The sequence below is a fragment of the Pseudonaja textilis genome, chromosome 14, assembly GCF_049901715.1.
Source record: "Pseudonaja textilis isolate UNSWEBS1 chromosome 14, rPseTex1.2, whole genome shotgun sequence".
Lineage (NCBI taxonomy): Eukaryota > Metazoa > Chordata > Lepidosauria > Squamata > Elapidae > Pseudonaja > Pseudonaja textilis.
In genome coordinates this window covers 8,814,629-8,842,053 of record NC_142003.1, presented here as the reverse complement: position 1 = coordinate 8,842,053, position 27,425 = coordinate 8,814,629, and the positions used below count along the sequence as shown (strand labels likewise).

Sequence of the window (27,425 nt, the reverse complement as noted above, 5' to 3'; positions counted from 1 at the left end):
GATGGAAGGCTGAGTCAACCTTGATCCAGTCAGGATTGAACTTCTGGTTGTGAGCCTGCAATACTGCATTCTGACCACCAGGGCTCACCTATTTCAGATAAAGTCTTCCTGTAAAGTGACTATATATGTAGGGATACAGGATAGGGTCACCTAAATATAACATTTAGGTGACTCTATCCTGTATCCCTACATATATAGCGAGGAAACCTTTGCTCCATAATTGGGGATTCTTGAGCTTAGATCTGATTGTTGTTTTTTGGAGATGTTCTGTGTCTCGACTGCCTTTGTATACCAAACACTAAGCCAGATTTTGACACCTCCTGATCTATTCTAGTGGAGATTTCCTCCCTGACTTAGGCTAACCAACTTCAGATCGACATTGCACAGATTGTTCAGCTCAGCTCCAGGGCTTTCTGTGCACAATTTGATTAGCGTGACGGCTGAAATATAACGTACTCGAGCCGAAGATGATTTGCCAGAGTCAAAAAAGATAAGACGTGGGCTCTGAAAAGGAGTATAGTGTGCGCTCCTGCACATTGTCACTTCATCTCAGCATCAGGGCCATCTAAGGGGACAGGACGGGTTATCTCTTAAGAGGCAGCTGGAAGGAAATGTGGCGAAGAACACAAAAGCTGCTTATGGATTGTGCTCATGCCGGCGTGGTGGCTCCGTTAATTCCTTAAGCCAGCTTGTGGCGGTTGGTCTACTTGGTGGGCTGTTTCGGAACTGGCAGCTACTTCTCCCAAGAACAACAGGAGCTGCTAACTGTTCAAGTACAATTTCATTATTCCTTAGTTCATAAGCTGAGTGTGTGTAACACCTTGCTAATAGCATGAGATAGGAATATTCACTTCTAAGCTTGATAATTTGAGCTACCTCTGAGAGTTGGCATTTGCTGCCTTTTGAAGTAATTACTGTTATCTCATAGTGGGGCTGATTACTTAATAAAAATAAGAGTCCCACATAAAACGAGGCAGTGATGCATAGCTTATGCAGTTATCCCAGGCTTCTTTTAAAACAAACTCTGTTCTTGCAGGATTGGAACCGCCTTAAGGTCTGTGTTCGAGAGATCCAAAGTCAGTTGATATTGTTGTGGTCCAGCAGCAACCTGTGGAGACAGCAGCAGAGTCGGACAGTGGGGAGGAACATGGGACAGTCTGGGAGTCTGGGGAGGACTCAGACGAGATTCCTGCATCCGAAACAGAGATGAGGCCAGGGCCATCTGAGAGTGGGGTGCTGACTCCGGAGCCTCCAGAATCTGGCAGCTGTGAGGCAGAGGAGGAAGGGGAGCCTGTTCCCAGTGTGTGCATGCGCAGAGCTGGCAGAAGGCAAAAACAGTTAAGACAAAAAGGGTGACTTGGGAGTAAGGCTGAGAGGTGATTGGCCCTCCCATAAGACATAATGGAGGAGCGAAGGGACAGGAGCCTTTGCAGGAAGCAACTTTGTTCATACTGATCGGTTTGAAACCTGAAGCACTGTGTTGAATTTGTGCTTGTATAACTAATGGGACATTAAGTCGTTGGCAGCATTTCAAGGAAGACAAAGGTGCGTGCTTATCAGATTTATCCTGAAGGACTTTGGCAGACTTTCATAGGACTATTTACAAAGTGTTGGAGACTCATTACGGCCTGTAAAATGACTAAAATTCACAGCCGGTAAAATAAAGAAAAAAGGAGTTCTGGGACTAACCTCTGTTTGTTACTGTTTCAACAAGCCTTGGTCAGAACAGACTGAGAAGCACATTCCCGCTATGTGGCAAAACATGTTTTGTGATGTGTTTCAAAGTTATTCAAGATGTCACTTTGAAATCTGCTGGAATAGAACTGTGGGCTGCAGTACTGATTCCAGAAAAACACTTTGGAGCATAAACATAGCATTTATCTATGACTCTTTAAAAAACAGCCTCATCTTTTCTCACTGCTGACTATCCCAGAAGAAGAAATGGCTGCGTTAAAGAGTTGCCTGCTAAGTTCGGCTGCTGACCATAATTGAGCCTGGAATAAGGGTTGTAAGCCATGATAGTCTGTTGTGGTTTGCGGACAGCAGGTGCAGATGGCTGAGGTCTCGGAGAGTGAGGACTCAGATGAGGGGCCTGCGTGTGATGCAGGGATGGGGCCAGGACCATCAGGGAGTGGAATGCTGCCTTTGGAGATGGTGGAGGCCTGGCAGCAGTGAGGAAGAGTCCCCCGAGGAGCCTGTGCTGCAGCAGCACGGATGATTCGGGAGTTAGGCTGCAAGGTAATGGCCCCTCCTTGAGGAGATAAAAGCCAGCTGAGAAACCAGAGTTCTTTGCAGAAGGCAAAGAAGTTTTACACCCGAGTCTGGTGGACCTTAGGAATATCTGAGTTGGTGTTTGGTGACTCTTTAGTTTGAATTATTGCTTAGTAACTTTACCTGGTGTTCTTGGCAGCCTTGGAAAAGCTTGGCAAGGCTCTTTCTTATCGGAGCTAATTGGTTTGAAGCAACCTTTTACCCGCAAAGGAACAGGATTCATAAAGAAACATTAAAAGGTTGTGCTGTTACCTTTGTCTCGTGCTTGCTTCCTCAGAACCAGGTTTTGGGTCAGAACATAGTCATGGGATTGTCCCCAAGTTACAACGGCACTGAAAAAAAAAAAAGACTTAGGACCATTTTTCACACGATCATTGCAGCATCCCCAAGGTCACGTGATTTACATTCTGATGTCTGACCATTGGCTCACATTTACGACGGTTGCAATGTCCTGGGGTCACGTGCCCCTATTTTGCGACCTTCTGGCAAGCAAAGTCAACAGAGAAACCAGATTCACTTAACGACGGTGCTAATAACTTAACGACTGCAGTGATTCAGTTAGCGAATGTGTCGAGGAATGTCGTAACATGGGGCAACACTCACTTAACAAATTTCTCTCTTAGCAACATACATTTCGGTCTGAGTCGCTGTCGTGATATCTGCATTGCCCCTTTTTTGCATTCGCTTCCATTTCAATATTTTATAAGTCCGAGAAGGTTTTGTTTATTCCTGCAGCTATGTAACAAGGAATATATAAGCGTTGGGATGCAGGCAGCTTTTGCGGTTGTCATGGCACCTGGTCTACATGATGTCATACTTAAGAGGAACTTGACTTCCACATTCCCAAGCTCCGAGAAAGCTGCTTCTCTGCTTAGTTTTCTGGAAAGGCCTTTAATGGCAAAAAATGAAGCAAATGAACTGAAATTGACTAACATAAGCCATTATCCCCAAGCATAAGAACAATGGAGGACGGAGATGGTGGGGAGGCTGGAATACTATGCAGTGGTGGGATTCAAATGTTTTTACTACCAGTTCTGTGGATGTGGCTTGGTGAGCGTGGCAGGGGAAGGTTGCTGCCAAATCCCCATTCCCTCCCCACTCCACTAACCTGCTTTCCAGCTCCGTTCTCCTGTGCAGGGCAACCAAAGAAGACCCAGCCGATCAGCTGGGACTCAATGGGAGGCAGAGAAGAGATGGGGTTGGCTGGGTCAGTCAGAGACGGTATTTGCCGGTTCTCTGAATTACTCAAAATTTCTGCTACCAGTTCTCCAGAACTGGTCAGAACCTGCTGAATATCCACCTCTGATAAGAGCAGACAAAATGTTGAAGCCCCAGAAGACCCAAGTACATTAAACTAGGCAGAGGGCTCAGCTCAGTCTGGAATGGAAACAGTTCTCCCAAATGTTTTACTTTTCCTTGTGTGAACTGTCTTTCCATCTCGCTGAACCTGTCATTGCCAGAAGCTGATGATCTCACGACTATTTTCTAGGCTTTTCCCATCACTCAGCTCTGGTGGGTCAACTCAGGCAAGGTTGGAAATAAAGGAGTAGTTGAGACTCTAGAAAAAGTACAGAGAAGAACAACCAGGATGATTAGGGGACTGGAGGCTAAAACATACGAAGAACGGCTGCAGGAACTGGGCCTGGCTAGTCCAGGGAAGAGAAGGATCAGGGGAGACAGGAGAGCATCTTCCAATATTTGAGGGGCTGCCACAGAGAGGAGGAAGGGGGTCAAGCTATTCTCCAAGGCACCCGAAGGCCAGACAAGGAACAATGGATGGAAACTGATCAAGGAGAGATTCAACCTGGAAGTAAGGATAAATTTTCTGACAGTGAGAACAATCAACCCAGTGGAACAAAAGTTGCCCTGGGAAGTGTGGGAGCGCCATCAGTTGAGACTTTCAAGAAGAGATTGGACTGCCATTTGTCAGAAATGGGGTAGGGTCTCCCGCTTGAGTGGGGGCTGGACTAGATGACCAATCCCTTCCAACTCTGATTATCTCTTATTTGAGTCAAGCCAAGTCTTTCCTATGAGCAGCCCTGAGCGCACGCCCACTGGGCACAGGCTCCTTGGGCACCTCTTCATCACTGCTGCCAGCCTCCACCATCTCCAAAGGCAGCATTCCACTCCCTGATGGTCGTGGCCCCATCCCTGCATCCCACGCAGGCCCCTCATCTGAGTCTTCACTCTCCGAGACCTTGGCCGTCCACACCTGCTGCCAGCGAACTACAACACTTACCTTTAAAAAATTGTAGCTAAACTACCAGAGCTTTTGCCGGGGAATATATTTAATTGGAGAATGTGAATGATGACACCCAGCCTGTGAATGTGTTCAATTGAAGAATCTGATTTATGACACATCGGGGGGGGGAAACAGGGTCAGAGGTGACTGTGAATTACGTATGCCAGAGTTGGCTTCAGACAGGGCAGGTCCTTAATGAATCCTTTAAAGTTTATTGAAAGTTGGCTCTAGAATCATGATTTAATTAGGGCGATTGCTGGCTTCCTGACATGAAGTCAACTTAACAATGGCAATGATTCATTGAACAGTCATATCCTGTTCTTCACCTGTCCCTGTGTGGCCTCTGAGAATGGAATGGAATAGAATAGAATAGAAAAAATAGAATAAGAATAGAATAGAATAGAATAGAATAGAATAGAATAGAATAGAATAGAATAGAATTCTTTATTGGCCAAGTGTGATTGAACACACAAGGAATTTGTCTTGGTGCAAATGCTCTCAGTGTGCATAAAAAGGAAAGATACATTCGTCTAGAGTCAAGAATCATCAGGTACAACACTGAATAATAGTCATAGGGTACAATAAGCAATGAAATCATACTAGGAAACAGTCAATATAAATTGTAAGGATACAAGCAACAAAGTTACAGTCATACCGTCACAAGTGGGAGGAAATGGGTGATAAGGAGTGATGGGAGGATTAATAGTAATGCAGACTTTGTAAATAGTTGGACAGTGTTGAAGGGGTTATTTGTTTAGCAGAGTGATGGAGTTTGCGAAAAAACTGTCCTTGTGTTGTTCTGATGTGCAGTGCTCTGTAGCTCTGTGGGTTGCTTTTATTCCCCACCTGCCCCAATTTATGTATGTGTGTCTGTGCCTGCCTACGCAAACATACATGTGTTGGTCCTATTCAGTCCTACACAACAGTCCCAGTTGCTCATGGGCCTTCCTCCCTTACCTTGAGAACATTAATTGCCTACCCTGGTTTTAAGTTCATGCAGGAATGTAGCAAATGGAGTGAGGCTTCTGTAAAATTATTAGATTCAACCCAACAGCATTTGGTGAAGCTGTTTTTGTCATTCTCATGTCATAGCTTCGATCTCAGATGCCAAAGACATCTGGTGGCATCTGGATAGCAAAACACGGCGCTGCAACTTTCTCTCTCTCTCTCTCTCTCTCTCATTTGGCTGCTCAGCAGGTAATGGGACGAGAACTGGATGATTGCTTCAGCTAAAAAGATGTTTTAATCTTTGTCAAAATCTTGATGATGAACTCTTCCAGATCCCCAAAGCAAAGCGGTGGTTATTTATAGGGCTCTAGGCAGCTTATTAGTAAAGCAGCGCAGCCCTTTGGAAATAATTGGAGGTGGGGGGTAGGGAGTCCATTGGCAAACAAACATTGCCAGATGTTGCTGTCAGAGATTCCAAGTACCTGGATCGTGATCACGTGATGTCAGGGACACTGTGATGGAGGAGGAGGAGGAGGAGGAGAGGAGGAGAAGGAGGAGGAAGAAGAAGAGAAGGAGAAAGAGAAGGAAGAGAAGGAGGAGAAGAAAGAGGAGGAGAAGGAGAAAGAAGAGAAGGAGAAGGAGGAGAAGGAGAAGGAGAAGGAAGAGGAGGAGGAGGAGGAAGAAGAGAAGGAAAAGAAGGAGAAGGAGGAGGGGAGGAGAAGGAGGAGGGGAGAAGGAGAAGGAAGAGAAGGAGGAGGAAGAGAAGGAAGAGAAGGAGAAGGAGAAGGAGGAGGAGGAGGAGGGGAGAAGGAGAAGGAGAAGGAGAAGGAAGAGAAGGAGGAGGGGAGAAGGAGAAGGAGAAGGAAGAGGAGGAGGAGGAGGAAGAAGAGAAGGAAAAGAAGGAGAAGGAGGAGGAGGGGAGAAGGAGAAGGAGAAGGAAGAGAAGGAGAAGGAGGAGGAGGAGGGGAGGAGAAGGAGGAGGGGGAGAAGGAGAAGAGAAGGAGAAGGAAGAGGAGGAGGAGGAAGAGAAGGAAGAGAAGGAGAAGGAGAAGTATTTGTGGCTGCTAAACAAATCACTGTGGTGGTTAAGTGAAGCACAAGGTCACTAAGTGAATCTGTCTTCTTCTCTCATTGACTTTGCTAGTTAGAAGTTGCTTGGGAAAGTTGATCAGACGACCCCGGCATAACGGCAACCATCGTAAATATATAAGAAATGCCAAGGGTATTTTTGGAAGGAATTCCAACGACGTTGCTAGTTCCAAAATGTTGAAAAAAAAATCTGTTTTTTCCCCCCAAGCCCCTTCAAAGCTGAAACTCCACGGCTCTTTTGGAATCGAAAGTAATGGTGATTTTTTTTTTAAATTTCCTTTCTTTTCAAGGTCGCTTGACCGAAAGTCTCAGAGGCCACTTTTAGGAAAGTCTCGGACGCTTCCAAGTATCCCCCAGTCTCCGGTCATCAGCCGAGTTCCACTTTTGGACTCCAAACTGTACAGAAAAGAAATGCCGGAACAGAAACACGTTCGGAATCACTCCGCCCCCGATTGCCAGAAAGGATGCACAGTGCCCTCTACTGGTGAGTCTGAGCCATTTATTCCTGTAATTCAGTGCATGTGTACTTTATGTTATTTATTGTTTATTGTTTATTCGTTAGAAAATTTATATTGCCGCCTATTCGCCCATGGTGACTCAAGGTGGCTTACAGGGAACATAAAAAACATAATGTGTAAAAAATAAAACTAATCAAATGATAACTTAATAATATAATATAGAACAGGAATAGAATAGAATTCTTTATTGGCCAAGTGTGATTGGACACACAAGGAATTTGTCTTGGTGCAAATGCTCTCAGTGTACAAAAAAGAAAAGATATGTTTGTCAAGAATCAAGAATCATAAAGTACAACAGTTAATGATAGTCATAGGGTACAATAGAATAGGAATAGGAATAGGAATAGAATAGAATAGAATAGATATTAGAAGGAATGGAATGGAATGGAATAGAATAGAACAGACAGAGTTGGAAGGGACCTTGGAGGTCTTCTAGTCCAACCCCCTGCTTAGGCAAAAAACCCTATACCATTTCAAACAATTTGTTGTCCAATCTCTTCTTAAAAACTTCCAGTGTTGGAGCATTTACAACCCCTGGAGGGCAAATTGTTCCACTGATTAATTGTTCTCACAGTCAGGAAATGTCTTCTTAGTTCTAAGTTGCTTCTCTCCTTGATTAGTTTCCATCCGTTGCTTCTTGTCCTGCCTTCGGGGGCTTTGGAGAATAGCTTGACTCCCTCTTCTTTGGGGCAGCCCCTCAGGTATTGGAAGACTGCTATCATGTCACCCCTGGTCCTTCTTATATAATAGCTCCCCACCCCTCACCCTGGCGACAACACATCACACAACCCATTGCTTTGGGATTCAAGAACGCCTCTGCATATCTTTTATCTTCTATTGATATACAATAAATTCCTATTGAAAGACCTGGCATCGAAAACGTTGCTCCAGAAAAAAAATAAAACCCTTGATGAATACAGATAGTCCTCGAGTTGCAATGGTTCGTTTAGTGACTGTTCAAATTTACAGGGGCACTGAAAAAAAAAATGACAACTGAAAAAAATTCAACAACTGCCGGTGGTTCACTTAGCCCCTGTGGCAAGAAAGGTTGTAAAATGTGGCAAAAGTCACTTAACAACGGTCTCGCTTAGCAACAGAAATTTTGGGCTCAGTTGTGGAGAGAAGTGGAGGTCTGCCTGTAATTTGTTCTGCCTTTGGTTCAAAAATTTGTACATATCTGTAGTTGCTCAACATTTGTTCAGATGTTTCGAGCCTGGCAGGAGATTTGGACGTAGGTTTGCAGAAAAATGTTGACCATCAATCACCATCATCTTTTAAAGACCCCATAATCCCTTGCGGGGCGGAGTCTGGGCAACTGAATGGAGCTAGCAGAGTGTTTTACTGGCCGGATGCCCTTCCTATTGCCAATGCAGAGTTTTGTTCGGCACATATATTCTCAGTGTGCCCAGAGAGAGAAATACCTGCCTCTACCTAGGATCGAACTCACAGTCCTCCGGATTGTGTGGCGAGAGCTCCACCTCTAGGCACCACCACACCACTCCAGGTGCCGAAATATGTTTAGCTTCTGAAATTAAAACAGTGATGACCACTGTGACTTTTTCTCATGAATAGACACGATCCCAGCTCCATTTGCTTTAAAACCGTCCAGCCTGTTTGCCAATGTTTTTTGCATCGTGGTGGTTTTAAATTCTTGGAAAGCCACAAATCCTGCAAAGGACATATAAAACGACAGTGCAAACACTGAAGGGAGCTGAGCAGATAGAATAAATGTCTGCCATTTAAAAATCCTCTGCTCGACAAGGCATATATTCTGCAGATCAGGAAAGATTTAAGGAAGCAAGGGAGAAATAAATAAGGCAGGCACGAGAGCGGGAGCATTGTGACGGAGGAAAGTATCTCATAATTTTGAGACACTGTGAAGAATTTCCTTCATGACTCCCTCCCTTCCTTTCTTCCTTCTTCCCTTCCTCTTCCCTCCTTTCTTCTTCCCTTCCTCTTTTCTTCCTTCCTTCCTTCCTTCCTTCCTTCCTTCCTTCCTTCCTTCCTTCCTTCCTTCCGTCCGTCCTTCCTTCCTTCCTTCCTTCCTTCCTTCTTTCCTTCCTCTATTCATCTCCTTCCTTCTATCCATGTGCCTTCCTTCCTTCCTTCCTCACGAAATCTTCCTTCCTTCCTTTTCTTCCTTCCTTCCTTCCTTCCTTCCTTCCTTCCTTCCTTCCTTCCTTCCTTCCTTCCTTCCTTCCTTCCTTCCTTCCTTCCCTCCCTCCCTCCCTCCCTCCCTCCTTCCTTCCTTCCTTCCTTTCTTCCTTTCTTTCTCTCTCCCTCCTTCCCTTCTCCTCCTCCTCTTCTCCTCTCCTTCTCCTTCTCCTTTCTGTCTTTTGTCCACTATGGCATAGAATCTCCTGCCTGGGCTAGAAAACCTACAAGATCCCTTCTATTTCTGCTATTCTGTAATTTATTCTGTATCCTGTATTTATAGGTTGCTTTAAATAAGTCTACCAATTTATGTGGAAATTGTGTTCCTTGTTGGGGTAAAACCGATCTTCTTTCCCAGGCACATTGTGTTGAAGACCCGGAAGATTTTTCAAGTTAAATTTGTATTTTTCTGATCGTTGGTGTTTAGAACATCACATTGTTGAATCATTGTTAAAATATTAAGATAACGGTCATGTTATCAAACTGATTGGCCTTCCTCCTTTAATGCTGCAAATCTCCATGGCCAAACTGAAGTCCTCACAGGCTTACAAAAGTGAATCTAGCATTGGCTACGATTTTTGTCTTTTCCGCTCTCTGTTTCCATAGCCTGAATGTGCAGAATATTCTGCGTCTAACAGAGCACCACATTTTGAGGGTTCTTGGTGTATTTCAACTAAAAATAAAAAATGATTGTATGCTTCACAATTGATTTTAGTGGCCAAATATATATGTACCAGACAGAAATTGTACTCTGCTGTCAGTCCCTTTCAGTACTGTGTATTCCTCAAAATGAAAATGGCAAAGGATCTTTTCTTTCTGTGAGAAGTCAGAATCATTGGATAAGGCACGTATTGCCTTTCAGTAAAATTTATTGTATAAATTTTGCTGTACAAGATGATCTGAGCCTTCAGCTCTATTATTTCTGGAGTCCTTAGACCACCCTTGTAATATAGGTCAATGCTGTTTGCCTTCATATCATCCATAAAATATGTAGGTAGTTTGCATAAAGTTATGGTTTGGATACAGTTCCTTAAAATAGTGTTTCTCAATCGTGGTGACTTAAAGATGGGTGGGACTTCCAGAATTCCCCAGTCAGCCATTGAAGTCCATCCACCTTCAAGTTGCCAAGGTAGAGATACTTGGGGCTAGATTTGGTGCTAGATCCTTCCTAGGACAATTGGCTTCTTGCGTCTTGCAATTTTCTGGGAGTTGAAGTCCGCCCATCTTCAAGTTACCAAGGTTGAGATCTTCTGTCATACTGGACTGAAAATATTTTCTGTTAGATTAATTAATGGAAACTGCATTTGGATGAGAAGACCCTGCTGGTCTCATTTGATAGCTTTCGCCCAACTGTTGGCCAACAAACCATTAATCTTGGGTGCATATCATGGATATTTTTCTTTGTCCCTGGTAAAAGTGTTGACCGAATGTTGGGTGATATTGTGGTGGATCTGTGAAAGTTAATCCTCCATTTCTTGCTTGGGAGTCCATCATCTCCGATTTGTACTCCTCCTCTAGGAGCGGCCTGGGAGCTAGAAGATGACTGCATGAGTCCCGGGAGAGACTCCACCATGCAACCACGGCTCTGCACTGTGATGGATGAAGCCCCTTTCAGAGCCATCCGAACTCGGTCCTTCTACATGAGGAAAAGTCTATCTGTGGACAACCACCTAAGTTCCCTCAGTTATTCTCTCCACCCGACTGAAACGAAGACGGAGCGGGTCAAAACGAAGCTTCGGAGGCAGTTTGTGAGTACTCCATAGCCAATATTTTTCTTGAAGGGTTCAAAAGAGGCAGGTTGGCAAAATTGTCGTCTTTCCCCTATGGAGCCGTGGGGCATGATGATGGCTTGAGTTGGTTTGACAAAATGGCGGACCGCACAGTCCTGAACTGCAAAGTAGTTAGCTATTTTGATATGTCAGATCGTTCTGTAGTTCTTCTGTGTTGGCCAAAGCTTTGAATAGGCCAGAGGGATGTTCACTGCAACTTTGCACACTTATCCAATCCATCTTTGATCTTTGAGGTAATCGGTGAAGCCCTGCATTTGTCAGAAATAAATGTATTTATATCTATGTGCCCATACGTGTGTACATTTGCATACAAAAACCAAAATAGAATAGCTTTTTTTGTTTGTCCCTGTTCTTGAAAACCCTTGATTTACAAATAATCCAGCATTAGAATTACAGGCAGCCTTTTTTGGATGCAAAAACTTAAAGGAACATCAAAATACAATATGCATATGAGATATAAATATCTGCAAAAATCTGAATATGGAAGGCAAAAACAGGAATAGGACTGGCTGCTATAACTGATTGTCAAAACTATTGTGTAACTGAGGTCTGTTGCCAATCCACAGTGCAATGTACCGGGTGGTTCTTTGAGTGTGAGAGAATCCAGTGAGAAAAGAGGGGAATTGTGGGAGTTGAAGACTTCACATCTTAAAGCTAGCAAACATTGTGCTAACCCAAAGTTACAGCAAAGAAGGAAGAAAGTTGGTGCTTCTAGTAAATGTTGGCAAAGAAGCAGTGGATGGAAGCTTGTCAGAAGGAGATCCTACCTGGAAATAAGGAGATAAGGAAATAAGGAGGAATTTCCTGATAGGGAGAATGATTAATCGGTGGAACAGATTGACTTTTGGAGTTGTGGATCACTGGAGGTTTTCAAGAAAAGATTGGATGAGTGTTTGTTCAGGGTGGTATAAGCCCTCTTGCCTTGGGCAGGGGTTGGAGTAGAAGACCTCCAAGGTTCCATCCAACTCTGTGATTCTACATAGCGGTAATCTACAGCTGTGAAAGTTTGAACCTCCAGGGTCCCTTGAAGTCCATGATTCTAAATCCTGAATGACATTAGACTATCTTAGTATAGGTAGTCCTCAGCTTACAACATTCATTTAGCAATCGATAAGAAAGACAAACAACCCTGGATAGTGTATGTGGCAATGCCTGGAGACAGCAGAAGAGAAAAGAACTGGGAAAAGATAACAAGACACAAAAGACCAACAAATAGAAATAGAACGACTGTGGCAAAGGCAAGCAAGGGTAGCACCAATAGTAATAGGCACCTGGGGTGCAATCCCAAAACAACCGGAGCATTACTTGAATGCTATCGGCATTGACACATTTGCCATCAGTCAATTGCAGAAGGTAGCTTTACTTGGGACAGCTTCCATCCTGCGATGATATCTGTAACACTGTTAAACATCCAGATCTGCCTATCCCAGGTCCTGGGTAAAGACTTGATAGGTAGACAAAAATGCCAAACCCAGTCTGAACGTCTGGCTGACTGTGCAATAATCAGATGATGATGATGATGATAATAATTTGTGACCCTCCCAGCTGGTTTCTAATAAGCTGGGGAAAAGACAAATTCGTTTAATGATTCGTTTATTTATTGTATGGTTCATTTAAAAACTGCAGTGATTTGTTTAATAACTTTGGCCATCAAGGTCAGAAACTCAGGTGCAACTCACTTAACAACTTTGTTAGCAACGGAAATCCTACCCCCAACTGTGGTTGTAAGTCAAGGATCACCTAAGGCTGGGTTATATCTACACCTATGCTTATGCTAACAGACTTCCTAATTAATGTAGAAAGTGAGAAGTCTGGATTTAGAGTACTGTGGAAGAAGATTTTAAACTTTCTAGACTTTACTCTTGTGGGTTAGAAACTAGGTTGGGGTTGGGATGATGGCTTGGGAGCCGAAACGACAGATGAAGGCTGTGCTCAGTTTAAAATTTAATAAGCTCACTTTCTGCCACCTGAAGATACTTGATCCCAACAGTCGTGTGCCGAGTTCCCGATCTCATTACCAGCCTTGTGGTTGTAATGATGGGATCAAGTGACCTCTGCTGAAAAACAGCCCTGCTTAGGGAGGCTGGCCATTGGGCATATGAATGCATGGAAAGAATATGAGAACAAGAGGAACAAGGAAAGTTGGCTTGGTTAGGAGATAATCAGAACATCTGGGATACATGCATCTAAGTCTTGTTTTAAAGCATGTGGTAGATTTCCTTGGACCCTATCCGGATGTAATTTGTGTGGTTCCAGAACATAGATCTTCTGTTGCTTCAGTTTATGACTTCTTGATGTCCACTGTCTCTCCTGGAATTTAGAGGAGCTCTTAGTTGCTTCGGTTTCCTCTTCTGAGAAGGTTGGTTGGTTGAGGGGATGGTTGAGGGGACACTTTAAGTGCTTCCAGAAAGGCTGACAATAGCACTTCCAGTCAGAAGGTGCTCTGTGTGGCAGAAGAAACAGTGGAACAAAACCACAGGAATGCTACAAATGGTAGATTGATCCCATAAAATGCCACAAATGAGAAAGGGAGAAGCTGCACAATAATGGCCGGTTTTCGATGGACCTGTCAGAAGAGAATGGAAAATAAGAATCGGCAAGAGAATTAAAGCCACAGGCAGTTATACTCCTAATCGGAAAGCATCCAGAGGGATTTCCAATGTTTAGAAGGAATAATCTTTGCTTTGGGGTAAGAAACAACTTTATGGACCAATTCTTAGTTAGTTAAGTTACCATATAATGGAAGGTAAAGAAAGACGTTTGCATTTTGGCTAGACATTCTTCGTTTTTCATCTTTCATTTCTAATATATAGGACCTGATCTCTTTGTGTGGGTCCCTAGGAGAAATCTCCTCCTCCTCCGCCTCCTCCTCCTCCTCCTCCTCCTCCTCCTCCTCCTCTGTCCTTTCTCCTCCAGTCTGCAAACCCCACTCTCTTCCAGCACCGATGATGTTACCTTCTCCTCCTCCTCCTCCTCCTCCTCCTCCTCCTCCTCCTCCTCCTCCTCCACCTCCACCACCACCACCACCACCACCTCAGAAATATTGAGACATTTGGACAAATACAGTATTTTTTGCCCTTTAGACTCAGTGTTCCTCAGAAATGCCACCTCTGTGTTCGCAGGTCGGTCAGCATCTTAGGGGAAGAGAAAGCTTCCTTTAGAAAGGCCTGACTTGAAGTTGTCATAATTTTCCTGGCGGTTGCAATGCTGTGCCAGAGAGATGAGGTAAAAGCACATTAGCTGCCGAAACAAAGATTATGTGACACGGCTGCGGGCCCAAACAAGGGAAGGCAGCCAAAATGTACAGATGGCAAGCTGCACAGACTTGTTTCATCAGTGAGATCCTGGCCAAATTTTGATTTGTTTCTTTGAGCCTCCAGCATCCTGACATGCAACAAATAGCGAGGGCTCCTCGGGGAGGAAAAATTAATAAGCTGGAAGCAGTTTTGGGTGAATTTTGAATTCTGAGCATGTTTGAGTCACGGAAAGGAGAAACAGGTCTTCCTTTCCAGAAAGCGGGATTCATCCTTATGCTGACGTTTGTCACGCGCCATTATTGTTGCACTGTGTTGCATTTTCTTGTTCTTTTTATGACCCTGTAATCCATTAATTGCGGTGGAGTTGGGGTGACTGAATGGAGCTGAGCGTTTATTGGCCGGATGCCCTTCCTGATGCCTATGCAGAGTTCACAGCAGATTTCTTTTTTTTCTTTGTGTCCTGATAGAGGAAACATCTCTTGCTGCCTGGGATTGAACTGTCAACCTTCTGAGTGGGAGGCGAGCATCTTCCCCTCTAGGCCACCGTGCTGCTCCATTGTCTTCTTATGAGGTTCTCTAAATCTTGATTTCAAAATGGAAGGTGACCAGCCTAATGGAGACAAGTCCACCTCCAACACTTTATGCTCTCATGATCCTGAATGGGAATTGATGTCCATTTGTTACATAATTTGGACTTGTCTCACTGCGAAGGAGGTTTCAGGGTTTAACCAGATGCTAATCTAAGTGAGGAAGGGGTCAATGTTGGCTCAATCTCATATGAATCAAAACAGAAGTGAAGGGTTCCCAGCAGTGTTGGGATTCTACCAATTTTCCCTACTGGTTTGGTGATTGCACACTTCGCTTTCCAAAGCGTGCACAGATTTCCAAGCACCAGCTGAGGTGGGAGGACTGCTCCTGCACTTTTCTTTATCCTATCAGCTGATCGTCAGATCTTTCCGGTAGGATTTTTTGCTACTGGTTCAGGAGAACCAGGCCGAACCGGTAGCATTTCACCACTGGTTCCCAGTGAAGCCACTGTAAACACAATTCTTCGCAAGCAAACAAATGTCTTGCATTCTGCCTAGAAATGCAGCTATCATAATTGCAACGCTCAATATTGGCCAAAGGTAGCTCCAAAAAGCGACACAAATAACCCAGCTGTGGCTTCTATCCATGTATAAAGTAGACAACAGATTCCAGTGGTTCTGAATTTTCCCTCCCTGGGGTTATCTTGCATTATTGTCCTAAGCTTCTAACAATCTCATTGTCAAAGGGGAGATTTCTTTTTCAGTACGTGCACATTCGTGATGTTAGCATTGCATACCTTTAGTTTGATAAAAAAAATTGCAGGGCTTTTGAAGTCGCCAGCTGTCACTCGCTTACAGGTTAAACAAAATGGTGTGGCGCTGGCGATCTAACTGAGAATGGGCTATTTTTAGCGGCGTTTTTATTTGTCCTCCAGGAGTGATACAAATTATGCCTCTGGGCTTGCAAAGGCAGCTGCCGTGACGGGAAACAGAGCTGGAATTTTGAAGCCAAATTTCACCCTCCTCCCAAGGAACTTTAATTTTGACGAGTTTCTTACTGACACTGTAATAATCCATTTTTTTTTTCAGATGCCAGTCATTTCTTTCAGGCCACGTCTAGGAGTAATTTATGCAGCTCTAGGAAAACATTAGCAATTTGATTAGACGCAGTGACATTGATTGAATTGGTGTTGTCAAGTCAATGTTGACAGGCGCATAGATTGAGTTTCTCCTGAATAATATGTCCTCAGCTTGGCCTCTCGGCAGGACATTAATTGTTCTTGTCATCAAGCCTATCTTCTCTTTCTTTCCTTCCTTTGTCAACGTTATAAGCTTCTCTAGGGAACTGAGTCTTTGCAATGATGTGTCCTCAGGTAAGGCAAGGTAAAGATTCCCCCTGTCCAGTTGTATCCAATTCTAGAGGGTGATGCTCATCTCCATTTCTGGAGCTAGAGTTGTCTGAAGACGCTTCTGTGGTCATGTGGCCCCCCCATGACTATACGCCGAGGCATACAGAACACTGTTACCTTCCCACCAAAGTGGTACCTATTCGTCTACTCGCATTTGCAGGTTTTCGGACTCCTAGCTGGGCAGGAGCTGGGATAGTGACACGAGCTCACCCCATCGTGTGGCACATGGGTCTTGAACCCTGATAAGCTCAGAATCTTGTGGTGGTGTAGTGGTTAGAATGCAGTACTGCAGTACTGCAGGGTACTTCTGCTGACTGCTGGCTACGAGCAGTTTGGCAGTTTGATTCTTATCAGCTCAAGGTTGACTCAGCCTTCTGTCCTTTCGAGGTGGGTAAAATAAGGACCCAAATTGTTGGGGGCAAGAGGCTGACTCTGTAAACTGCTTAGAGAGGGCTGTAAAATGCTGTGAAATGGTATAGAAGTCTAAATGCTATTGCCCTTCCTTCCTTCCTTCCTTCCTTCCTTCCTTCCTTCCTTCCTTCCTTCCTTCCTTCCTTCCTTCCTTCCTTCCTTCCTTCCTCTCTTATACCCTTTCTCATTCTCCTTCTTGGTGGCGCAGTGTTTAAAATGCAGTATTGCAGGCTGACTCTGCCCACTGCCAGCAGTTTGATTCTCACCAGGTTGACTCAGCCTTCCATCCTTCCGAGGTGGGTAAAATGAAGACCCAGATGGTTGAGGGCAAGAGGCTGACTCTGTAAACTGCTCACAGAGGGCTGTAAAAGCACTGTGAAGCGGTATATAAGTCTAAGTGCTATTGCTATATTTAACCCCTGAGCGATCGTGCCACCTGTTCTCAAGTCAGTGTCTATTCACAGCAATTACACAGACAGGATCCTCACTTCAAGGGGTTGATTTCAATCCTTCAGCAGGTGGAAAGTAGCACTGTCAAGAGTTCCATGTACATGGATAGAGGATTTTTCACCATTTATTTCCCTCCAGCTTCCCCTGGCAAAGAAATGCATTGTCGACTTGCTTTAAGGCTTAATTTCTTTAAAAAGAGTGGAGGAAGTTACGGTGTCAAAACATTAGCATTTTGTTACCGAATTTGAACAATGCACTATTTTTTGTAAGTGCTGCTTTTCTAAAAGAGTTGGTCGCGCAGCAGCTGCTGAAGTGATTGGGATTGTGCAGGCTTGCAGGAGGTGAGTTAGAACACCTCTGCACCTGTGCAAAGTGCGCATTTGGTGCATACATGCACACAAAGTGTGTGCATGCACACAAAGCGCGCCCACCAAACCACGCCCACCGAACCGGTGGTAAAAATATTTGAATCCCACCACTGTTTTGAGATCCCCCAAATCTTTTAAAAACAAAAGTTTGTGCGCTGTAGCAGTTATGATGTTGGATATCTTAGAAAGAGCTGGGACCCAACCACACCTCCCCCTTCAGCCATAGAAGATCCCTGGGCCACACTGGGCCATTCCTTCAGCCCAACATGCCTCACAGGACTATACTGGTGGAAATGGAGATCAAAGCACTCCACATCCAGTCTTGACTTCCTGAGCAAATAAGGGGTGCAAATCTAACTTAAGAATGTTTTAAAATAATTTTTATTGAATTTCACACAATTAAAAACAACACAAATCCAAAATGACACAACAACGAAACAACACAAATACAATCTTTACAATGTTGTGACATCTACTTTCCCAGTTTTTGTTAACTATTATAATATATATTATATATATATGTGTGTATGTATGATGTATGTATTTATATAAGTATGTATATATGTATGTATGTATATGTATATGTATATGTGTGTGTGTGTGTGTGTGTGTGTGTGTGTGTGTGTGTGTGTATATATATATATATATATATATATATATATATATATATATGTGGATCTTTGGTTGTTGGGTTTCTCCCGCGTAAGATTCGAAGTATCTAGGCCTAGATACTTCGAATCTTACGCGGGAGAAAACCCGAACAACCAAAGATCCACATACAAATACCCGCGAGAACCTCAGAAAACATATATATATATATATATACATACATACATACATACATACACAACAACTGTAAAAGTCTGACTCACAGAGGAACACAATACAAAAGCCTGATGATGGCAGATGAGATTCTGCCGAAACGTTGCTACAATTTTAAAAGCACAACTACAATGACGTGGGAAAATACCCGAACAAAGCTGAATACCATACATATATACATACACACATACATACATACATACACACACATACATATATTTATTTGTTTATATTATTTTTATTCTTATTGTCCTGTCATCCAACCAATTATACCGTTTTTTCCAGACTGCATAATATTCCTTCTCTTCCCTCTCTTGTAATTCCTACGTGAGTTTTACCATTTCTGCACAATCCATAATTTTCTTTATGATCATATTGTGTGTAGGGGTGCTATCTGATTTCCAACTTTGGGCATAAGTTATTCTTGCTGCTGTTTGAATGTGTATTATGATGTATTCGATTTCTTATATCTGGAAAGGGCCAGGCTCATATTTCACGCTGGTAGGGACTTCAGGACGGTGAGAGCACTGGGATGGTTTTACCTGGCCCTTCCCTTCCTTAAAATGAAGAATTGCTTCTCTCTGAGGCTGGGCATTTGGCCAGCCCTGGGATGTGAGGCATACTGAGCCCAAGATAAACCGTGTTCTCTTTTTAGAATGTTTCTTTTGTTCTTTAAAGCTTCTTTGTCGGCTGCGATATCTACTGATTCCTGCAAGAGTCCTCCTAACGCCATGCATCGCTTCTGCGAGAGTCAGGGAACAAAAAAAAAAGATTTTTTCACCTGCCTTTATTCTGCCTCTCCTTCTCCAACCCCACCTTCAACGAAACCTTGTTTTCATGCTTTTTGTTAAATCACCAGAATGCCTCCTACATCCATAACTGCTCTTTTGGGAAGCTGCGGCTTTCTGGTTTCCCCAGAGCGGTGACTGCGACCAACTGGAAAAGTCACAAGCGAAGGCTGAGCAGAGAACCTCCGAAAGGCACATCTGACTTATAGTTTGGACGTGTCTGATTATTATTACCATGGTAACGGTTCTTGCCTTGCCTATAGTGCCGGGTAATGCTAATGATTCACTCATTTCATGTCAGACGGAAATAACAAGGAGCATTTGTTGAGTTCAAAACACCACATGTTACTCTTGCTACCTGTGCACAAGAATCTGGTCAACTAATGGTCAAAGCTAAATTGGCACTAGATAAAGGTCAATGGAATTCCCTGGATGGACTTGGGCCTCTTGTGACAATGCAACGATTCCAAACGGATGATACGTTTAACTCCACCTTCCATTTCAGCTTTCTCTTCTACATTTATTGTCTTATTCCTGCAAAAATTTTGATGGCGGGTTGAAGCATCTGAGGACTTGGGCATGTGATAACCCTTGATTTATGATCCTCGTGAGATATGGCAGAAATTCCAGGCTCCATTACGGTCATAAGTTGAGGACTACCTATATATGAGGTGTTCCAATAAGTAAGGAGCTTTCACAAAGGAGAGAGGGACAACCTATTTTCCAAAGCACCTGAAGGCAGGACAAGAAGCAATCGATAGACGTTAATCGGGGAGAGTCTCAAAGGTGCTTTTTCAAAAGGCAACTGGACTGTTTTTTGAAGAGAGAGGAGAAGATGTTTCCCTTCTCATCCAAGAAGCTTCATGAGTTGCTCTTGGATGAGAAGCGAAACTTTTTTTAAAAAAAGCAAGAAGTCCAATTGCCTTTTGGAAAAAGCACATTTAAGTCTGACCTAGATGACTGAAAACCTCCATAGACATTGAATCAAGGAGAGATTCAACCTAGAAATAAAGAGAAAATTCCCGGACAGTTAGAACAAGTCATCACTGGAGCATCACTGCCTCCAGGAGTTATGGGTGCTCCATCCCTGGAGAAGGTATTGAAGAAGAGATTGGACAACCATTTGTCTAAAATGGTATAGGGTTTCCTGTTGGACTAGAACAGGGGTCACCAACCTTTTGGACCTCAGGGACCATCAAATTCATAATTTGAAATCCCGCGGACCACTAATATGAATTTTGGCAGACAGTGGCTTGCTGATGTTTTCCCAGGGTCTCTGCAGAAAGAAGCAGAGACCCTGGGAAAATCCCCCCCCAAAAGTATGCAGGAAAATCCCCCACCCTGTTTTCCTACCAGTCGATCATTCTTTATTTGGGGTCGCAGGATGCTGTCTACAGCTCCGTTCTCAGGGAAAGAGAGAGAGAGAGAGAGAGAGAGAGAGAGAGAGAGAGAGAGGGAGACTTTTGGCTTCATGCAAGGAAAGCAGCAGAAGCAGCAGAAGTCTTTCTTTCTCTCCCCAAACTCCACCAGAAATGAGTCTTTGTGAGACTTGTCGTGCTGACACAGCCCCTTGGAACAGCCCCCTTGCCTTGCAAGGTCCCAAAGACTCATTTCTGGCGGAGTTTGGGGGAGAGAAAGAAAGACTTTTGCTGCTTTCCTTGCGTGCTGCCAAAAGCAGAAGGAAAAAGAAGCGGAAAGAAGCAGCCCGGTGTCCAAGGGAGGAGTGTGGGGTGAGTGGGGCAAGCTCCCCCCCTCCGCCCTTTCCCCTCTCCCCTCACTACCTCGTGTTGTTCTCAGTGCAAGCGACACAAGTCTTGTGTTCCTGTGAGCCAAGTGGGCGGCACAGCCTTGTGTTCCCGCGCAGCCTGGATTAATTGCTTTGGGAGGTGCTTTGGGGGTGACATTTCTCTGTGGACCACCAAAATTTTCTCATGGACCACCAGTGGTCCCCGGCCCATCAGTTGGCGACCACTGGACTAGAAGACCTACAAGGTCCCTTCCAACTCTGTTATCACGTTAGTTTTGGAGTGATTGGACTACCGTTACCCAATTTCAGAATGGATTAATAGCACTGAGGCTCACCAGTGGGGAAAATCCATGCATTGTATTGGACATGACTTCCTTTTTCCAGGGTCACGTTTAAGCCATTTTGGCACATGGACCTTACAAGTTGTGACTCCACAACTATCTTAGATTTCTTACCATACTCTGCTTCTTGAGAAATGTGCGTGTCAGCTGGCCCTTTCATGTTTAACTTTCTAATCTAACTGAGGCATATAAATAAATTGGCATTTCTTCTTCTTCTTTTGAATTCCACATATCTCCGGGCATTTCTTTTTCAATTTAAACCTTTCTTTCCTTTTGTTTTTTTTTTAAAACAGGGAACTCTTCTAGCTATGTTTTGGGTTTAGTTTGCAATAAGAAAACAAATAGTTACCCAAATGATCTCTGGGTAAATTCATCTGCAGATTGTTGCTACATTGTCCTAAACATTGTACACTATTAACATAACAAGAAATGCAAGGGTAATGAGCTAAAATCTGGTGTTTCATCTAATGTCTTGCAGAAAGAGAGTTTAATTTTGCAAGATCCAAAGAAAGCTATGCTTTGATCTTATAACATGGTTGTTTATCTCTGTTTTGCATCTGTTGTATGCCACAAGGTGGACTGTGTTTTTAAACATCAGTTTCTGGTGCTATGACATTTAAGCACTAAGTAATAGTTGCATTTTTTTTTGTTCTGTCTTTTTCCATTCTTAAGAAACGTGAGCACGATTGTTTAAAGATAATATATTAGGAAACTTAGATTAAACATGTTTCCAGACCTGCTGGAAATGTTTTGCATTGGCCTTTTGATGGCTCCTTTGGAATGAATTATTTGTGGCTTTTAATAATTTCAGATAAGTTTTGAAATGGGAACAAAGGTTTCAGGTTGGTTCAAGAAAATGTTCTCTAATGGACTCTAATGAAAAGAAAAAAATCTGCCATACATCAAGTTGTTTGAAAAATGTGCTACAATTTAGGTCAACAAGTCCGGGGTGATTGACAAGAACAAGAGGGATGCCTTCTGGAAAACGAATTAATAAGTGATCTTCTGTCTTTGAGAGGCAGAAATTTCATCACAAAGGATTTAGGAATTTCTGTGAAGTCTCTTGAACATCCCATCTATGCGTTTGTACATTTCCTGCCCCCCCAATCTAACAAAGCAAATACTCAAACAAAAAAAAAAGGCAAATCATTTGACCTTTTTTTTGTTTATTCCAGTCATTGAAGACTAGAATCTACAATCAAAATCTCGTTTTCTTTCCCTCTCTCAGAATGAATTTAGCACCCAAAGGATTGTCCTTTTAAGCCCATCTACTGTTTGTGGCTATGTTGAATTATGCTGGGATGAAATCCAGAATAGAATAGAATAGAATAGAATAGAATAGAATAGAATAGAATAGAATAGAATAGAATAGAATTCTTTACTGGCCATGTGTGATTGGACACACAAGGAATTTGTCTTCGGTGCATAAGCTCTCAGAGTACATAAGAAAAAATAAAATACATTCATCAAGAATCATAAGATACAACACTTAGTGATAGTCATAGGTTACTACTAAGCAATCAAATCATACATAGGTTACTAATACGCAATCAAAAGATACTGGGAAACAAATACAGCAATATAAATTGTAAAGATAAAAGCACCAGACTCTGCAACAGGAAGAAGGAGGGATCACAAAACTCTGCATTTTGTAAAGTCTTCAAGCTCAAATCTGACTTTGCTTAACAATTGGGAGGAAAATATTTATATTTAGGTGAAAATGAGGCTGCTGCAAAGATCTCTCGGTTTTATTTAAGAAGTTTCCATAGGACACAGTCTCTGTGTCTGGCATGTCACTCTCTGATGGCCCTTCTCACTTTCTAATTTCCTTTTGTGTACAATTCCTCGCACAAGTTTGCTCCAACAGAATAGAGTGGTTCCAGTGGAATGTTAATTAGAGAGAAGCAAATAACAAAAGCCCCCCCCCCGCCCCCTCATCTAACCTTCCTCCACCCCTTTGGAAATAAATTTAATTTCGCCAGTGAATTATTTATCTCTCCCCTCTCCCCTGCCCTTCCACAAGGGTCAATAGCCAACAGTCAGAATAACCTGCATTAGAAGGTGCTGCCGCCTTAGGATTATTATTTTTTTAAAAAAATAATTCTAAAAAAGTAAGTACCAGTCAGTTGAAATCATGGGGGGAGCTGAGAATGAAAAAGTAAAATAGGATAGGAGACAGCTTGATAACTGTCACTAATTTCCACGCTGCAGTATTACTCGTTTTTTTTTTTTTTTCTCCTCCAGAGGTTTGGTCTGGCCAGGTTATTTCTTTAAAAGTTATTGCACGATTAACTTTATATCTCCCGCCTCCTTCCCCAATATATTATGTTCTCTTCTTTTATTTTTGCTCAATATCCATGTGAGGCTGTTGGGACTAAAGGAGATTATTAGTTGTAAACCTACACTAAAGAATCTGGCAAGTCTGAAAGGAGGAGGCAAGGCTCCCTTTAATTGCAAGTATATTTAATTGCAAGCCATCCTTCTGATCGTGTTAGTTTCCAAACGGTTAATGGGGTATTTTCCCCTCCTTTATTTCCCCCCCACTAAAGAAGAGGGATTCTTTTCAATCCCTAAAAAATATCCCTCCCTCTCTCCTCCTCCATCACTCACATTCATTCACTGCTTTTTTTTGTCTTTCTTTTAGAAAGGAAGGGGGAAAAAAATAGATAGAGGTCTGAGCGACTGGCAGGCACCCAGCTCTATGGGGCGAATAATATAACTGTTCATTCAGCATCTTCCCTTGGTCTTAGACAGAGAAGGTCCCAAGAAGGCCACATGGTCTCCAGCACCCAAGAATGGCAAAACACCCATTCTTGACAGAAGAAAAGGTGGTGACTCTGCTCTCGTTTCCTTCTGTGCAACTGCCTTTTTTTTTAAAAAAAAAAATTCCTTTACAGCCCACACCCATGTGCGTCTGAATGCAAATGGTGCACTCTCTTTGCCTGCCTTATCAGTGAAAAGGCACATATAAAGTCAGTCCCTATGGTCTCTCTCCTCCTTCCCGTCTGTTTGGAAAAAAAAAAGCAATCGTTTGGCCAAAGTCTTTTGCCCTCCTTTCGAAAGGATCTTTTGCTTCCAGATGCTAGAACAAGGCTTTGTTTTGCAACGAGGCTGTGATTTGATGGGAATAAATGTAACAGAGTGACAGAAGGGATCTTGGAGGTCTTCTAGCCTAACCCCTGCTCAAGCAAATGGAAGGTCCAGTTTCATCTTAAAGATCTCCAGTGGTGGAGCACCACCATAACTTCTTTAACCAGCAGTTCCCCTGGTTAAATTTTCTCACAGTCAAGAAATTTCTCCTTAGTTCTAGGTTGCTTCTCTCCTTGATTATATAGAATAACAGAGTTGGAAGGGACCTTGGAGGTCTTCTAGTCCAACCGCTGCTTAGGCAGGAAACCCTACGCCACTTCAGACAAATGGTTCTCCAATCTCTTCTTAAAAGCTTCCAATGTTGGAGCACTCACAGCTTCTACAGGCAAGTCGTTCCATGGGTTAATTGTTCGAACTGTCAGGAAATTTCTCCTTAGTTCTAAGTTGCTTCTCTCCTTGCTTAGTTTCAAGTTCCCATCCATTGTTTCGTGTCTTTACTTCTGGTGCTTTGGTAAATAGGATGACCCCCACCTTCTTTGTGGCGACCCTTCCAAAATGGGAACGCTGGTATCACGTTACCCCAGTCCTTCTCTTGGTTAGAGTAGATGTACCAGCCACCTTTCTTTATAAGTTTTAGTCTCTAGTCCTCTAATCAGGGGTGGGATTCTACCAGTCGGCACCTATTCGCTAGATCCGGTTGTTAACATTCTAAGCAGTTGGGAGAACCGGTTGTTAGAAGAAATTACTGGGCTAATCCTGTAAGGAAGGTAGGAAGGAAACATTCTGGTGTTGCTTACAGAAACTGCCTCTCCGTTAACCCTTATTACATTCTTGGCAGGACTAGACTTCCTATCTCAGGAACGTCTCTGGATTTTTTCCCCCCTCCTTTGTTGGTACTTTGCTTGTGTGGAGTGACCATTCAAAGTTACAATGGCACTGAAAAAGGTGACTTATGACCATTTTTCACACTTACGACTGTTGCAGCATCTCCACAGTCATGAGAGGCCAGGCGAGGAGATGCGTGCCTCGATGTGAGTGATATTGAGTTGGCCACACCCAGCCAATAACATGACCACCAAGCCACGCCCACCCAGTCACATGACCACCAAGCCACGCCCACAGAACCGGTTGTTAAATATTTGAATCCCACCCCTGCCTCTAATCATCTTTGTTGCTCTTATCTGCATTCTTTCCAGAGTCCCACATCTTTGTTATAATATGGTGACCAAACCTGGATGCTGTATTCTAAGTGTGGTCTTACTAAGGCTTTGTAAAGCAGTACTAATGTGGCAGAATGCAAATCTGTAACAAATGGCATTTGCTGTGGTCTGTGGAAGTCTTTGGAAGCAGCTCACCTACATAGGTTTGTCCTTGGAAGCCACAACGATATAATTTATTTTGGGGGAGGGGACGTTTTCATCCTAAGGATGCCTGTGAATCAATAAAAAAGCCAGATCCTGTCTGTTTTGACAATATTAGGCATATTTCATAATTATCTAAATTTGGACCGTACAGAGCCTTTCTTTACCCAACTCTTAATCTAAATTGCCCTTTTAAAAACAACTTACACACGCTTACCTGTCTTTCCACAGCTTCATAACTGGGCAAGGCTGAGAATTAGCTGGATTTTAACTGAAGCTGGAATTCAGCCTATTGTGAAATTTTGTAGGAGCAGAGCATCTGAACTGGATCTGAATAGACGCAAAAGAGGGACTTCTATCTCCATTGGATATAACCATAAATCAATCTCTACCTGAAATGTCCTGGGAAAAGGCATTTTAACTGCCTGTTTCCGTCCAAAATGTAACCTAGGACCAAACAGCTGCCAATACCATGAAAACAGATGTAGCTCAGCAGAGTTCAAGAGAAAAGGAAGGGTGACCAGCAACAATATTTGGAATTTCGCGAGTATCCAGTGGACACTCTGACAAAAGGGCTAGCATTTGAGAGATTCCCAATTCATGCGACGGGAGTCATGGTGTATCTGAGCCCTTTTATCAGGAAGATATTAATACTTTCCTTGAGTGGTGAGGTGGCCCAGAGGTGGAACTCTCGCCTCACAATCAGGAGGCTGTGAGTTTGATCCTAGGTGGGGGCAGATATTTCTCTCTCTTAGCACAATGGAAATATATCTGGTGCAAACTCCGTGTTGGCGACAGGAAGGTCATCCGGCCAGTAAACACTCAGCTCCATTCAGGTGCCCAGGCTCCACCCTGATGCAAGAGATTACGGGGTCATTAAAAGACACACACACACACACAAAAAAATTCATACTTTCCATGTTTCAAAATGCTTTATTCATTCCCAGATTGCAGTTGCCTTTTTATTTGCTGGACAGTTCCAAACATTTAGATTTGCAGCCATTCACCAGGAGGTCTAGTGATGGAGCATCCACGGTTTCTGGAGGCAACTTCTGTTCCACTGCTCAATTGTGCTCACTTGTCAGAAAATTTCTCCTTAGTTCTAGGTTAGTTCTCTCCTTGCTTCATTTCCATCTGTTGCTTTTTAGCCTTGCCTCTGATCTCTGTTTGCAAAGACTAATCTTATGGAGTCATTTCACTGTTGCAAATTGACACTGCACATTTTTAAATAGGTTTTTTTTATTTTTTGGTCTCTGTGAGCTTCTGTCTTTTGTGCCTCTGTGTCCTTGTGGCTCACTCTATGCCAAGTTGTGGGTTGCTAATTTTTTTTTTATCAGCAGGTGGCAGTGTGGCACTGTTTTTCTTCCCTACCACAGAATGGAATGGAATGGAATATAATTCTTTATTGGCCAAATGTGATTGGACGCAAGAAATTTGTCTCCAGTGTGTAAGCTCCCAATTTTATGTACAGGTCATAGATCATAAATCATAGTTACAATCATTGGATGGATGGATAGATAGATAGATAGATAGGATAGGGGCTAAGGCAGGCAGGATGGATGGATATACCAACCAGTTAGGACAGTGATGAAGGCACCAGGCTAGAAACCAGGAGACTGTGAGTTCTAGTTCTGCTTCAAGCACAAAGCCAGCTGGGTGACTCTGTGTCGATCCTTCTCTTTCTTGGCAAAAGAAGGCCAGGGGAAGCCACTTCCAAAAATGTTATCAAGAAATCTTCAAGGATGAGTTCAGGCTGTTGGCAGGAGTCTAGATGGACCCCAAGACATGCATGCATGTGTGTACATTAACACAAACACAGACACACACACACACAGAGAGAGA

The 27,425-nt window shown here is 43.2% G+C and overlaps 1 protein-coding gene across 1 annotated transcript in view; it reads left to right on the top strand.

Annotated features, from left to right (window-relative positions):
* LOC113438696 (ankyrin repeat and fibronectin type-III domain-containing protein 1-like) overlaps positions 1 to 27,425 on the top strand; it is a 307,222-nt gene that overhangs the window by 81,294 nt on the left and 198,503 nt on the right. Inside the window, exons 3-4 of the mRNA XM_087912443.1 lie at positions 6,841 to 7,034; positions 10,741 to 10,970. Coding sequence (XP_087768569.1) covers positions 6,841 to 7,034; positions 10,741 to 10,970 — 424 coding nt within the window. The remainder of the gene's footprint in view (positions 1 to 6,840; positions 7,035 to 10,740; positions 10,971 to 27,425) is intronic.